The 15,640-nt window shown below is 33.4% G+C and overlaps 1 protein-coding gene across 1 annotated transcript in view; it reads right to left on the bottom strand.

Moving 5' to 3' along the window:
* Nucleotides 1-15,415, bottom strand: part of LOC129234500 (exocyst complex component 7-like) — a 64,223-nt gene extending 48,808 nt beyond the window's left edge. The window contains exons 1-3 of the mRNA XM_054868500.1: nt 15,258-15,415; nt 14,548-14,713; nt 938-1,022 (exon numbers count right to left, since the gene is read on the bottom strand). Coding sequence (XP_054724475.1) covers nt 938-1,022; nt 14,548-14,713; nt 15,258-15,287 — 281 coding nt within the window. The 5' untranslated portion in view covers nt 15,288-15,415. The remainder of the gene's footprint in view (nt 1-937; nt 1,023-14,547; nt 14,714-15,257) is intronic.
* Nucleotides 15,416-15,640: the final 225 nt, after the last annotated feature.

Genomic DNA, 15,640 nt, shown 5'->3' with positions numbered 1-15,640 from the left:
CAAATTTTCAGTGCCATGGATAGAAAAGGTAGAATAACTGTCACCACTTGATAACTAAAAGATGGGTAGTTACTCAAAGGATTAGGAATGCATGGTGAGCTTTTTGCAATGACACAAAGTATCAGAAAAAAAAATCCAATCAGGAAATGTTTTCGTGGAGAGGTCAGAAGTTTTGTTTGTTTAAACTAAAACTTTCATTTTGTTCTACATAATATCCATGAAACTTTCAATGTATTTCGATAGTAAACCGAAATAATTAATAAAATGTTCGTTTTAGTCATGATTTCGTATTAACAGAGTTCAACTGTATGTAGTCAAAGTAATACAACTGCTTTGCTTGTAGAGTTACTTTGTACCCAACAGGTAACAAGCAAGGTGAGTCTCTTTTATTTTTTACAAGTTAATTTTAATTTGTTGAACGTCCCTTCTATCACATTAAGGATACACAAAAAAAAAAAAAAAAAAAAATCCCCCCCCCCCCTGAAACTACCGACACCCCAATTTTAGAATTATTATTACATTTTATACTTGTTCAGTAAATATAGGAGGAACCTCTATAATTATAGAACAAGAAACAGTAGGGGAAACATTCTTTGATTAGAACAATTTTTTAAAAGGCTTATTTGCCTACTCTGTAGCAAGAAGTAGCCAAAACATCTAAAAATCCTTCATAAAATTACTTATATACAGATCATAGATACTTTACACATAAATAAATGAAGAATTTTAAAAATATAAGCTTAAAGAAATTAATAAAACTAATAAATAAAACTCAAAAGCACTGGTCATGATTTTTTTTTTTTTTTTTGAGAAACCCATATAACAAATAATTAAGTACACATGTGTGTAAGCAGAAAATTTACACTTAAAAAATATTATTTAAAATGAATACAATTACAGTAAAGTCAAAATGGTAAATTCATACGATAAAACTTACCCATCCCGTATAGCACCCTCTACCTCTTTTGGCACTTTATAATACTGAATGACATAATCTAATCTATCCAGAATTTTTTCAATATCTTCAAAAGGTTAAGAAATTCTGCTATGAATCATAAATGAATTTTTACATATATATTTATATTGTTATCACATCATAACAAGAATAGATTAAAAATATACCACCAAAGCAGTAACTATTGGAAAAAAAATGCCATCATTAACAAAATTAATTTTCATCATGTTTGAAAGTCAATACTAATGTCTACCAGATGCTAAAAACAATTCCTTAAATGAGACAATTAAAAAGGGATTGACACCACATTGCAATATTTATGAACAAAAAGTAAAATAATTTATGTACATAGTGATTTTCATGTGCTTATCGAAGAAAGCCTAGGCTTAGTACATAATTGAAGATGTGGGCTTTCTGTATAACTAATAGGTAAACAGAATTTTTTTCAAGTCTCTACATTGTAAACATTTTGTAAAATTAATCTCTAATATTAGAAGCTTCAAGTCAACAAACTGCATCTTTTCGTTAACTATTGGTAAGCTGTTCTGTTTCAGTTTAACACTTTTTTTTTTACAAAATATGCAAGATTTTATTAAATAATTAGCAAAACATTTCGTAGTATTGTTTCTTTTTTGCTAAAAAACTTGGTGTTAATATAATTTTGAAACCCAGTGCCTAAAATATCAAGAGGGAGAGGATTCAAGCAAAATGAGTTAGTAGAGTTCAGCCACTGCATTATGAACTGTTGTTCTGGTGTCCCACAGCTCTGAGAAAGAAGGGTGCCATTGCCTTACAAGGAGGGTGCACAATTATAGGATCATGTGATCATGGTATTTCCTCATTTAATACATATTCATGGATTTCCTTGGGTAATCATAAGATTGCTTGGGAATTTCTTCATGTTCTCAACAGATGATGCAATGCTTGGCTTTTTCCATTGCCAGCTGCCAACATAGTCGCATGATGTCGTGGCACAAAGCAGAATGGAGTAAGAGGTCGACGGGCGAAGACGGTTGCCAAAGGAATATGTGTGTTTTGTATGTGTGTTCTATGTTTTATGTAATCCATTTTGCTTGAAAAAACTCTTTATGTTAACCATGGCTTGGAGTCATTTCCTATACTTCTTTACACAGTACAATTATTTCTACAACTGAGACTACATAAGAAAGATGTACATCACAAGATAGAGGAAATAACATCCCACAGAAATCAGAAGAATCAAAACCACAATCTCAGGCACACACAGTAAATGTTTCCACCACTCAGCTATTGAAGACCCCATCATGAACTGTAAAAAAAACTCAAAGAATCAAATCTTTGCAAGAGGCATAATTAAATTCGTTGGTCTGGAATGTAGGGTTCTAGTTTGGAGCTGTAATTGGCAAAAAAAATTTTTTTTTCCAAATTATCAGCAATCCTCTAAGACATTGTCTCAAGGGGGTACTTTGTAAATACCAATTTTTATTTCAGTTAGATTTGGATTTCCCATAAAATAACTGTATATTTTGAAATTATGAGGATCCCTTCTTGATTATGAAACAATAGCATAGCCATTACCAATGAAAGATGAAAATTTGGGAGACTAGTTGTAAAATTAGAAAGACTTAGCATGAAGAAATTAGGGACAAAAAATTGAGTGTAAAAGATTTTTTTTTCATTAAGTTTATATAGGACCCAAAAGTCAGAAATAGAAATTACTGTTGTTAATATTCTTATCAGCAGATAAAAATTTTGGAAGTTCAGAAAAGTTTTAGAAAAATTGGGACCATTTTATCATATTTCTTGGAGAAAACTTTTAAAAGGAGGAAAATGAACATACTATTTCAAAGAAGATCCGACACATACAATTTTCACACACGTTTATGAACAGCTTTTGTTTTGGTAAATGTGATCTTTTTACCATAAGAGTTATTTTTTGGAATTTTAATCACTGAAAAAGTCCTTTTGGGAGAATTCAGTTGTTTCTATCAAAATTTTGGAGAGGGAGTGGGCACCACTTGATCACGGTTAATTTTATCATTTGCTTGAAGTAATCAGAATCACGATGCCCTGGAACACTTGAATATTAAAAAAAGTTTGATAGTCTAATCAGCGTCTTCGTTTATTGTTATCACTTTTTCGTAAACTTTCAGTTCTTTCCCCTTTTTTGTTCCTCAATCAATACAAATACAAATCCTAACAAGTTTAGCTTCTGGGAAAACAAATTCCTTACTAATTAGCAAAGCCGAAGAATTTTTCTCTCTGCTCAGTTACACTAAAAACTTCACTCTGAAGGGTCAAACATTTTAGCTGTGGAGAAAAGAAACGAAATGATTGACGTGTGGGAAAAGTTGATATTTTAAAACACTTTGAGAATTTAACCGTGTTGAGTTAAAGAAATGCCGCAGAACTAAACGTTTCTAAGCCATTACTTTGTAAGTTACTAAAAATTTTTACGGGATTGAAAGTAAAGTGAAGCAAAATGAAAATTTAAACCACAAGCAAAAACATGCTGGAAAAGATGATGAAGTAGAATTTGCTTTAAAACTGTAGTTTATGAATGTCAAGGAAAAGGATGTGTGAATAAACAATGCATTAATACGGCAAAAAGGAGAAGATCCTGCTTTTAAAATGGGCAAAAAAGGCTTAGTAGCATAAGACGGATGGTTTAATAGCTGGAAAAAAAAAGCTATTATATTCTGCTATTTCGTACTTCATAATTTAAAACTGCATTTGGCGAGTCATTGTAATTTTAATGAAGTTGTAAAAACAAATGCTTATTAATTTAAAAAAAAATATTTTGTGTCCTGGATTCTTTCGGTTATTGTTATCAAACTATATTTGTCTCAAAGTGATCACCAGACCTAGATAAAATGTTCCTATGTCTGCAAACTTAAAGAATTTCTATACAATTTCCTTTGAAAAAACACAGCCCATTACCTGAATCCTGGTTCACCGACAGCAAAATCATGAATATGACTCAAATGTCATAATTTTAAAATGTGCTAATTTCATACTAATAGAAGTTACTTCCACACAATCAACAAAGTCAAAACCTCTCCCCCCCCCCCGAATATTTTTCAGAATTGAAGTTTCAAAAATGAAATCTTAGCCAAGTTTTAATGATGTGGCAAGATAGAGGATTTTGGCATTCCCAGAATTTTTTTTCGAAATTGAAGTCTAAAAATCAGAATAGTAAGTTATCTTTGATCACAAGGAAAAATGTTCAGAGACCCTCACCCAGTGGCGGATCACCGCATAGGCGCATGAGGCGCTAGCTGGGGCCTCCAGAAAAGCAGGGGGCCTCGGAGCTGCGAACTGGCCTATCCTCAAAACCAAAATTTTTGTGTTGAGAATTTGTCGTGGAAAGCCATAATTTTGAGTGGAAAATGTTCAAAACTCATGAAAACTGATATCTAATCATGAATTTTAGGCGCGGGCTGATTGCTTTCAATAGGGCCCCCTGAGTCTTAGAGGGCCCCTGGCTTCAGGTGCCTTTGTTTGAATTTTCCCTAGAGTTTGGATTTTCCTTTTTCTTCCCACAATTTCAGCATAAAATTGTCTTTGTAAAATACTCGACAAAATTATTCTGATAAAATACACAGTTAGTCTTGCCAGCAGGCCCGGATCTGCGTACCCGCAAACCACGCAGTGCAGGGGGGGGGGAGGACACTACTTAAAAGGGCCCAATGTCCCAAGAAATGGAAAAATAGTAATAAATAAAAAAAAAAAACACTAGCACTAAGTTCTTATTAACTGTACGAATGTACACACTGTTGGTCTCTGGGGAGTGGCCCTACAGAGTTTTTGCAGGGGGCCCCAAAATTTATACATCCGGGCCTACTTGCCAGAAGAACTTTTCCCGTTCCAATGAGTTCTTTGACCACTTACAAGTCGCCTTCGTCTGAGTAAGGAGTATGCAAAAAAAAGTACTATTGATATACACATGAAGATACTTGCTTTAATTGGAATATCCGTATAGCTAGGAAGTGTCGAGAGGGGGTAGAGTGGGGTGAGACCCCCCCCTCTTCCCAAACAAATGATAACCAGTCGTCATTTTTGTGTCAGTATTATATCAGTCCTCAAAATATACCAATCGTCATTTGTGCGATTATGCCCGAATCGGTGTTTCTCTAAATAATAAGGGAGCAGGCAGCAGGATTTACAACATGGGTTCTAAAACTTGATCTCTTGGAATGGTCACTCTTCTTGACTAACAATTATATTCCCTTTCCTTATCTAGAATGCTGAAGGGAGAAGAGACAGATCTGTGGTGGGTCCAGATCGAAGTCGTTTTCACACGCTGGGCACAGCGCACAGCTGTGTTTTATTGTGTTTTCTTTCTTTACTTTTTGCTAAATTTCCCACTTTCCCACCAGTGACCAACCCGTAACAAGATAGTTTTATGACGTATTTAACTAAATAAGCAGTTTGGAAAAGGCGGGAATTTTTTCTTATCTTTTTTTTTTTGGAGGAAGAACGAAGAAGTTATGTCATTTGCTGTTTTGATTCACTCGTGCTCGTGCTTTTGCTCTATGTCTTTAATCAACGACAAGACCATTCCTTTTGAGATAAGTTTAATATGTTTTAATAACTATTTAGTTTTTAGAATTATGCTGCAATCTTGGTGTTAAATGATAAATTTTGAAATATAATAGGCTACAATTAAAGTGGTACAAAGGTATTGCTTTTGAAAAAAAGAATATACTGTTAATTCTTCTTTAAATTATATTTCCATTACAGAGAAAAGAACCATTTGTCAATTCATTACAAATACGCTTTATAAAATTAGTATAAAAATTTCAAATGCCTCTGCTGCGAAAGTAGTTGATTTTGAGTGTTCTCCTTCTTTCACTGGTGCAATTTGTTGTAATATATTTTACAATTTCAATTTCATTAAGATTGATTTACTTATTAAAGACAAACATTTTATATAAAAAAAAATTTTGGAAAAAAATAGAACCGACTTCAAAATTGCTCTAAAAAGGGAAAAATAATTTTATTCTTTAAACACCATCGATAATACTTTTAAACATAATTTTTGAAGTTGGCGCAAAAACGATCGATAAAATCATTCACAGCCATAACTCAACTACAAGTATAAATTTGACCAGGTGCAGTTTCTTCACTACCACATGCATTACGCATTGATGACAGCATATTTGAGTAACGATATAAATGTTTCGTTCCTAACTTTGGATGATTTTTTGATAAAAATGTGAACGAAGCATGGTTACAATGGATTTTACTTTTTGTTTTTGCGCCAACTTCAAAAATTATGTTTAAAAGTATTATCGATGGTGTTTAAAGAATAAAATTATTTTTCCCTTTTTAGAGCAATTTTGAAGTCGGTTCTATTTTTTTCCAAAAAATTTTTTTTTTCATCCTTTTTAGTGTAAATGTATATATTTCTGTAAAAGTAAGAAGTTACCATCACATGAAACTTTACCCTTTTTTTCCTAAAAATACTACATACTAAAAAAAAAAAGGAACTGATGTGATATACCCCACCCTTGGCGACTTTTTAATGTTGGCGCCAAGAAAGCGTCGCCAAGAAAACGATGTATGACGACATATGTCATACATCGTTCTTAGCGATGCTTTTTTAGCGCCAACAGGAAAAAATCAGATAAAAAAACATGATCAAAGCACTTCAGAACACAATATATATAAAAACAACATTAAAGCACAACAAAAAACATCACGAATATATGCTTCAAAAATGTACAGGGCCGGGTTTTTTTGTAAACATATTAAAATACAATGAAATAAATTATTGTATTAATTACAAGTCGAAATTAATGCATTAATTGTTTTTTCATCATTTCTCCGGGATACGAGCCCTCGGTCTCGTAGTACTTTCGTAATGAGACCTCGGCTCGCCGGCCCTGCCTCGGTCTCATTATGAAAGTACTATGAGACCTCTGGCTCGCCAGGACCTCGCTCCGCTCGGTCCGTTATCCTTCCGACTGTTAATATACATTACAGTCGGAGTATGGTCACAATTATGTATATTTATGTATGTTATGCATATTCATGTGTATGTACACCCAAGGGTGGCTCCTTCCGTTCAGTGTACAGTAATGACACAGTTTTAAGTGTGAAATATGCACCATTATTGTGCAGATTTATTAATAAAATTCAGCATTTTTAAGAGTACAACCGAAAGAGCTTTCAATTGTTAACATAAAATTCAGTACCTAAAGGAGGCACGTTAATGTCTAAATAATTCATGGCATCGATAAGAATTAACTTTTAGAACAAAATAACCGAACTATTTTTGTAAAATTAATTAACATACAGTAAAAATAAAGTTAAAAGCTACAAGAACCCCTCAAGGATTTGTAAAAAACAAAGAATTTCCGAAGTGAGAATTTTTATGTGAATTCTAAAATAAAGAACTTACCTTTTTATGGTATAAATCCTCACACTCAGTCCAAAACAAAACATCATCTGACAATGGCGCGTTACAGCTACACACCACGTTGGAGTTAACTTTTAATTAACCTTCAAGTTTGAAGAAACTGGCATTTTCTAATGTTTTTACTTCAAAACACAACTACTGAATCTAAACTAACACAAAATAAGCATTCCTGTAAGGTATATTGCACAAAAGAACACATATCTCTCCTGCGTAAAACCAAGAACCCAAGTAAACAAGTTTGAACAAGTTTGCCTTCGCGTTGCCAACCGCAGGTTAGTTTCACCAGGGATGCCATGCTTAAAAATTTATCGCCTCATTGGCGAGAAAAATATTTCAATTTTGTGCAAAAAATCGGATGTCGCCAAATGGGGGCGGGTATATCACATCTGTACCAAAAAAAAAAACTATAAGCACATCTTAAACTTTAAGCGATTGACACTAAAAATGTATCTTTACCACTTGAGAAAATGCCGGAATTTTCCAGAATCGGAAAGATACAGAAATCAATAGAATATTCGAGAAAATACAAGAAACAGTAGAAACGAAATCTTAATAAAATTCACTTTGTCCTATCGTGGAAGGCGAGAATTCTACCACTGAACCACCGTTATCCAAGGTGAGTTAGCGCGAACTTCGTTACAATATTTAATCATTTAATAGGGAAATTGCATGAAATTTATGGTTTTTTGCCCATAACTTTTTTTCTAAAGGACAAATATGGTCAAACAAAGTAATGGGACCTAAGTTGAGCCATCCCCTATCCATTAAAGAAAGAATCATCAAAATCAGTTCACTAGGTGAGACGCTGTGAGTGGACAAACAAAAAAAAAAACATACATATGGTATGAACTGATAACCGCCTCCTTTTTGAAGTCGGATAAAAACAACGGCAAACCTAACCTGACAGCGTCGTAATGCTATAATTAAGATCTGTGTAGCTTTCTTATTGCTGCCAGGTTAGTTTCTCCCCAACTATTGAAGTGTTTCAGTTTTATTTTCAGGAGTGTACATCAATATTTGCCATGTACTAAAGAACATGTTTTACTGCTTAAAAAAAATGATGGTAATGATTATAAAAAAAACATAGGCTTTAAGATTTGCTTGAAAACTTCTGAAGAATCAGAATTTTCAAATATTAAAGGAAATTAAATTACGAATTTCATAAGTATATAATTAATTTCAGGAAAAGTAAAATTATGAGAGTAAGAATTTCACTTGGATTCGTTCATAGTTGCGAACTCATTATACTTTTCTCCTCATCACCCCACTTCTTAGCGTACGCCTTAGGATTACCTACCACCCAGGACCAGGGGCGTAGCTAAGGGGGGGGGGTTTTGGGGACAAAACCCCCCCCGAAAAGTTAGTCTCAAAAAAAAAAGAGAAAAAGAAGAGAGAAGAGAAAGAAAAAAAAAGAAGAAAAGGAAAAAATTCCAAGCGATTATACATATATATATATATATATATATATATGTTATATATATATATATGTTATATATATATATATGTTATATATATATATATATATATATATGTTTTATATATATATATATATATATATATATATATATATAAGAAGTAACCCCCCCCGAAAGTCGGGTCTAGCTACGCCACTGCCCAGGACTCCGAAAGCCGATGAACTCTTTGAATTTCAGAAACTACTCGAGCAAAGGTCCCTGAACAGAATTTCTTTAATATCATAAAAAAATTAAGTTTTTTAAACTACACTTAGAAAAAATTTAAATGGTATAGCCCCTGAATATAAAATGTTATTGAAGTCTTTAGGACCATAATTTTGAGAAAAAAATTTCATGGAAGAGCCCCAGCACCTATATCCCGTAAAACTGTTTATCATGTAAATTTTGTCTCCAAATTTTTCTTTAAAAGTTCAATTTCGAAATTGAGAAGGGGGGAGGGGCAGAGAATTGATTTCGATTTTTTTTTTTTTAAATATTGGGGGCACTCCCTGGGCTCCATCCTTTACCCTAACGTTAATAAAAGGGCCTATAATCGCGTTTTTAAGGTTTCAATTTCTACCACTTTCCGCTGAGACAACTTCACCTTTTTGTCCATAAACATCAGCAAAGGAAGTGTAATATGACGTTTTTAAACCTTCAAGTTTCAAAAATTTTCCCCGGACCCCCCTTTCCTTATCAGATCACAAGTTTTCTCTCTCTTCTTTTTGCTAAGTGCATCGCCCTCCTTGGACTTTTTTCTGATTGCACAACTAAATTATACTTGCATTGGTAAACTGAGGAAAGCTGGGATTTTGCTAAATGCCCAAGGTTCGGACTTGTTCTAAAATTCTTAAAATTTCTATAATGTTCACACTATGTTCCCTACTTGTGCAGAAAAATGAAACTTTTCATGCTGATATGCCTGTATTTTAAGACAAAATCAACTTCGTAGACCTTAAGATTTTTTTTTTAAGAAAGAGAAAAACCTATGCTGCTGCTACTTTTTTTTTCTAGAGAAGGGGGGGGGGGGGCAGTTAACAAAAACAAATGCTCAATATAAAACTGTTTTATCTATACTTTCTAAATCTTGCAATCATTACTCTTCTACAAAAAAGCTATACAACAAAATAAGAACCCAAATGTAAGCACTTGGTTCAAAAAGCTTATTTAGAACAAAAGTTAAATGGTTTGTCCCCAGGTGGGAAGTAATATTTAATTTTATAATGCTTATTGTGCGTTGTAGTCTGAGCATTAGCTTGTTCTTCCAATACAAAGACTCAGTTTGCTTTTATATGCGTTTCTGTTCAGTGAAGTTGGATTATTTCTTGCACATATAATTTTTAAATTTAGTCACTAACTTTTTGTTTTTAAAATGTGAATAACAGTTTGTTATATTTAAATGCCATGGGGAAACGAAATTCTCTTCCCTGTAGTTGAAAAGACAGAGAGAAATAGATGCAAAATTAGCACATGGTGCCATGCAGACAGGGATGAATTTAAAGCATTTTATTTTCACAGGTATTGTCTCTTGCTGATGCGACGAGACAAAGAGGTTGACAAGTAGCTTGAAAAATCAAGCTGTATTTTTAATTCCATGTTCTTTATCTTTTACTGAAAACATATTGGTTATAATGAAGCAATCCAAAGCTTTTGTTTCAAATTCACTACAAGATAAAATTTCGTAAGCGGAGGTTTTCTTATAGTTTTAGTTGTGCCATAAAAAACAATTATTCATTTGTGTCTTTAAATGATTTATCTGGAATTTACAGGGGTATTTTTGATGATTCTGAGATACCAAAAAGTATCAGATTATCTGATAAAAAGAAAAATGCAATAAATTTTGGACTTGCACCTTGCACTCTACTTTAAATCCCTCCTTCTTAAGGACATTTTTTCAACAACAACAAAGCGAGTTGACAGACGCAATTGGAAATATGTACATTTATTTTTACTTCATTTCATACTGATCACTGTGTTAAAGAATAAAAGATTGAATGCCTTGTATTGTAATTAGTCCAGTCATTTAAGCTTAAATTAGGTAAGAATCTCGGAATTCGAGATACCCAGCTGTAAGTCTGTAAATACTTGTATATTGACACCCTAAAATTTGTCTTAAAACCTACATATGGTAGGGTGTATGCAACTATTAAATTTCAAGGTCAAAGGTGATAAAAATCGTTTTTTTTTTGTAAATATCTCATTCCTATGGGTTTTTTGCTATTTGTATTTATTATCAATATTGTAGAATAAAAAATTCTCTACAAATTTTGTTTAAAAAATTGTTTATACGGTGAACCGTTTTCGAGATGGAGGGCAGAGAGCGCGCGGACACAGGATCACTTCAGGTCAACTGGTGTCTCCGGTCGAAAACGCGCCATATATAGTTGATGAACTGTCGATAAATCAATGATTATAAATATTTGTCTGTTTCGATGAAACAATGATTGTACCAGTTACTCAAGAAAAACTCTTATCAAATCGAAATAACAAAGATATGCTCATTAATATGTTAATTGAAAAATTACAAGCTGCAAATATTACTACTAAACAAGTCAGAGATGATGCGGATGTTCTTATTGTTGAAACTGCAATTGTAGAATCAAAGTCTGAAAAATCTGCAGTTATAATAGGTCAAGATATTAATTTACTTGTCATTTTAATTGGGTCTGTCTTACGAACAAGAATTTTTCTTTAAAAAAGTTGGGAAAGGGAATGTAAAAACGGAGATATACTCTACTAAAAGTTTTGATAATTATCCTCATTCCAAAACACATTTTATTTCTACACGCATTATGTGGCTGTGACACAACTTCTGCGCTTTTTAAAAAGGGAAAAAAATCATTTAAAAAAGTTTTTGAGAAACTGACAAATTTGGATGAACTAGCTGCAGCATTTGAGTTTGAAAATTGTTCGGCCCAGAGATTATTAGAGAGTGGAACTCAAACTTTATTGGCAGTCTATAATGCTCCGAAATCTGTGAAAAGTCTCGATCATCTTCGTTATATGCATTACGTCAAGTTTACAAATCTTAATAAACCTGTGCAGCTTTCAAATATTCCACCAACAAGTGCAGCTGCTCATCAACATTTCAAACGTGTATATTATCAAGTTCAAACTTGGTTAGGGCATGATTTGGAACCCCAGGTATGGGGTTGGGCAATGCGAAACCTTTTTCTGGAGCCTATCATGACAATTTTACCACCTGCTCCAGAAGATTTGCTAAATACAATTTTCTGCTATTGCAAGAGTGGTTGTGTTTCGCGATGCGGATGCAAGAAAGCGGGCTTGCAATGCTCTTTAGCTTGTGGCCAATGTAATGGACAAGCTTGTCTCAATGCTCTACCATATCAGAGAATTTAACGAAGATGGAACCTTTGACCCCGAAAATCATGGAAGAACTTGAGACAAATGTCGTCGAAGACAATAATGAAGACCAGTTTGAAATTTACCAGCAGCCGGAAGACTACGATGAAGAGGAAGAAGATGATTAAAATTATAAATTGTAGTTTTTGTACTCTTTATTCCATTTTTTAACTTTTAATAAAAATAAATGCATTGAATGGTATTTTTGAATAAAAAGATTAACTCATAGTTTATTTGTTTTTTTTTTTATCATGTGAGAAGTTATTAATATTAATTAGGTTAAAATTCAAATATAATTCCTATATTTTCATTAACAATTCTGCAATTACATGGGCAGGTAAGTGTTGTTAAGTAAATTAATACTGAATAAAAAGTGGATAGGTTAGGAAAAAAATGATAAAATATAATATAATAGTGAATAAAAATTGACAAATATTTTTAATAATTGATTTATCGATAGTTCATCAACTATATATGGCGCGTTTTTGACCGGAGGCACCAGTTGACCTGAAGTGATCCTGTGTCCGCGCGCTCTTCGCCCTCTATCTCGAAAACGGTTCACCGTATAAACAATTTTTTTTGAACAAAATTTGTAGAGAATTTTGTATTCTACAATATTGATAATAAATACAAATAGCAAAAAACCCATAGGAAATGAGATATTTACAAAAAAAAAAAACCCCGATTTTTTGACCTTTGACCTTGAAATTTAATAGTTGCGTACACCCTACCATATGTAGGTTTTAAGACAACTTTTAGGGTGCCAATATACAAGTATTTACAGACTTACAGCTGGGTATCTCGAATTCCTAGGTGAACTTACTATAATGACTGGACTAAATTTCAAGATTGAATTCGAAACGTTTTATCATCCACTGCGAAAATCAAGCTTATACATTACGTTTAAGTTTTAAAAAAAAACTTGATATCTGTTGTCCTAAAATTTTAATGAAATTCTATCCTAAAATTTTTGAAATCACCAACTCTGACCCTGTAAATGCCAGAAAGCGGGGCTCGGAGGATCTCTTCTCCCCCTGTGGTGACTAAATTACGATAGGAGGCAAAATTTTTCACTGTAATGTGTTTTTTTTTTGGGGGGGGGGAGTCAGAAATGTCGTTTTTTCTCTTTTAAATAAGAATGTAACTGTCCCTCCCCCCAAGCTTGTTCGTTTATTCAAAAAATAAAAAAAGTTATGATTTCCAGCATTGTTAATATTAGTAAGACTCGATCGTTTTTGTTGTGAGGGCCTCAGGATCATGCTGCGCCTGGGGCCTCACAATCACATGATCCGCCACTGCCCTCACCCAGAATTTTTTTTGAAATTCAAGCCCAAAAAACGAAATTTTATAGGATCTTTGATAATGTGAAGGGGGACAGCAGGCACTGCCCTGGAGTTTTTTTGGAAATTAGAATCCTCAAAATCCATTCTTGGCAATTTTTGATGAAGTTTGAGGACAAGAAGGGGTTTGGGGCTCTTTGCCAGAATATTTCCAAAATTAAGTCTTAAAAAAGCAGCTCCAGGACACCTTTCAGGATAAGGGTTGGGGTTTAGAGAATCTCTCACAGAAATTATTTGAAATTGAAGTTCCAAAAGCAAAATTTTAGAAGATTTTGGATAATGTTAGAGGGAGTGACTTCGGGACTCTTTCGCAGAAAATTTTAAAGATCATAGTCCCTAAACCAAAGCTTAAGATAATCTTAGAGGATGTTCTGAGATCAGATACTCTGCGATGAGAGGACTGAGAGTATGCTGTAGCCCCATAGTCCTTTTCCTGGATTCGCCATTGCATTCAAGTATTGATGCTACACTAAAATGATGCTTTCTCCCCCCCATGTATTTTAATTTTTTAAGATGATGTATTTTTAAACGTAGGGAGAAAAGCTTTGCGGGGGTCGCTCCTTACAGGTTGGGAACCCATGGTCTACATTATCTGGGTCTGGGGATCCCATTAAGTGGCAACTACTGTATTTATTTACATCATTAGAAAGTTTGGGAGGAGGCATAAAAATTCTCCAGAATGAATCGGGATAATTGGCAACTTTGCAACAGAACTTGAGAAACTCGACTTTTTGAAAGCTGTTCATGCATTTTATTCAACACACACACACACACAAAGGGCAAACTGCAATTCCATATTCTTCGCTCGTAATTTTATCTTAATAGTTTTTCTTAATGCTACACAAAATATCCAAATGCAAGAATGATACAGAGAATAAAACCATAACAGTCCAAACAGGACTAAGATACAAAAGAATTTTTTTGAACAGAACAGAGTTCATCAAATATATAAACACATGATACTAACAAATAATTTGCATGAGTTCTTCAAAAAGCTATATATTATTGTCATTATATCACATCAAAGGATACTTTCTTGACGACGTTGTAAATTCCCAGTTTCCAAATACACTGGTAAAATAGTCTGTTCGAGTTTCATTAAGTGCTCGTCAAAAGATGTAAGAATGGAGCACATTGCATTACCAAGTGAACAGCTTTTGTCAATCTTTTCTCGTAATAAGGCCAAACTACGAGTCTCCTATTAAATATTTAGAAATGCAAATATGAGTTATAATGCATAATGAAGTGTATCCATAATTATAAATAATAAACAGCAAGAACGGGGATATTTCGATAATTGGGAATCTGGCGCGGTCGTCTTATTTTTGGCGTAAGCCTTTTTATTTTGGTAACCCTGCTGATTTATAGTAACCCTATGAGAATAGATGTTTCCCACCTCTTTGTTTAGATTTGCAACGAAAAATATCTCTCGCGCAGGCAATGGAGCCAAAAATTGACGCCAATGAAGAAGGATCGCCAGATTCCCAATTATCGAAATCTTCCCGCAAGAACCAATATAACATGTTGAAATTCAATAAAAAGAACATTAACTTTTATTGCCGTTTTATAACCATCATAATTAAATTATATTTTCATAAAATATAGATTGGAAAAAGAAATAGGCCTAAAGGTTTCAAATATTACACGTAATTTTACATAATTTTTAAAATAGTTTTTACATTACGTAATTTTTCATCAAACAACGAAAATATATACATTTTGAAATAATTCGGATTGCAAACCTTTTCCAATTTTAACCCGGGATCTTCCATATTTATCCTAACGTAGAATAGATATTAAAATGGTTTAATTTTTTTCTTCAAATTTTCTACCAAGCAATGGATTTAATACTTATTTGGAACTAAAACAACTGCTTTTTTAGAACTATTAATATGAGAGGTGTATCATCCGTCGGGAAAAGTTTACACGTCGGTCAATGCAGGAACGATCCTGGGTCCATGGTTACCGTATTGGCAACTTCATCTATTTCAAGGCGAATTCTTATCAACATGACGAACATGATGCCAAAAAAAAGTGCGATACCATAAGCAATACAGTTGCAGTTTATTTCTCCTTTTTGGAAACACTTCCTGAAGGAGTATGTTCTTTCCGATTTTAAGTGTAC

Source organism: Uloborus diversus, chromosome 1, assembly GCF_026930045.1.
Source record: "Uloborus diversus isolate 005 chromosome 1, Udiv.v.3.1, whole genome shotgun sequence".
Taxonomy (NCBI): Eukaryota; Metazoa; Arthropoda; class Arachnida; order Araneae; family Uloboridae; genus Uloborus; species Uloborus diversus.
Note: the sequence above shows the minus strand (reverse complement) of the source record. Positions and strands in the feature narration are given on the sequence as shown.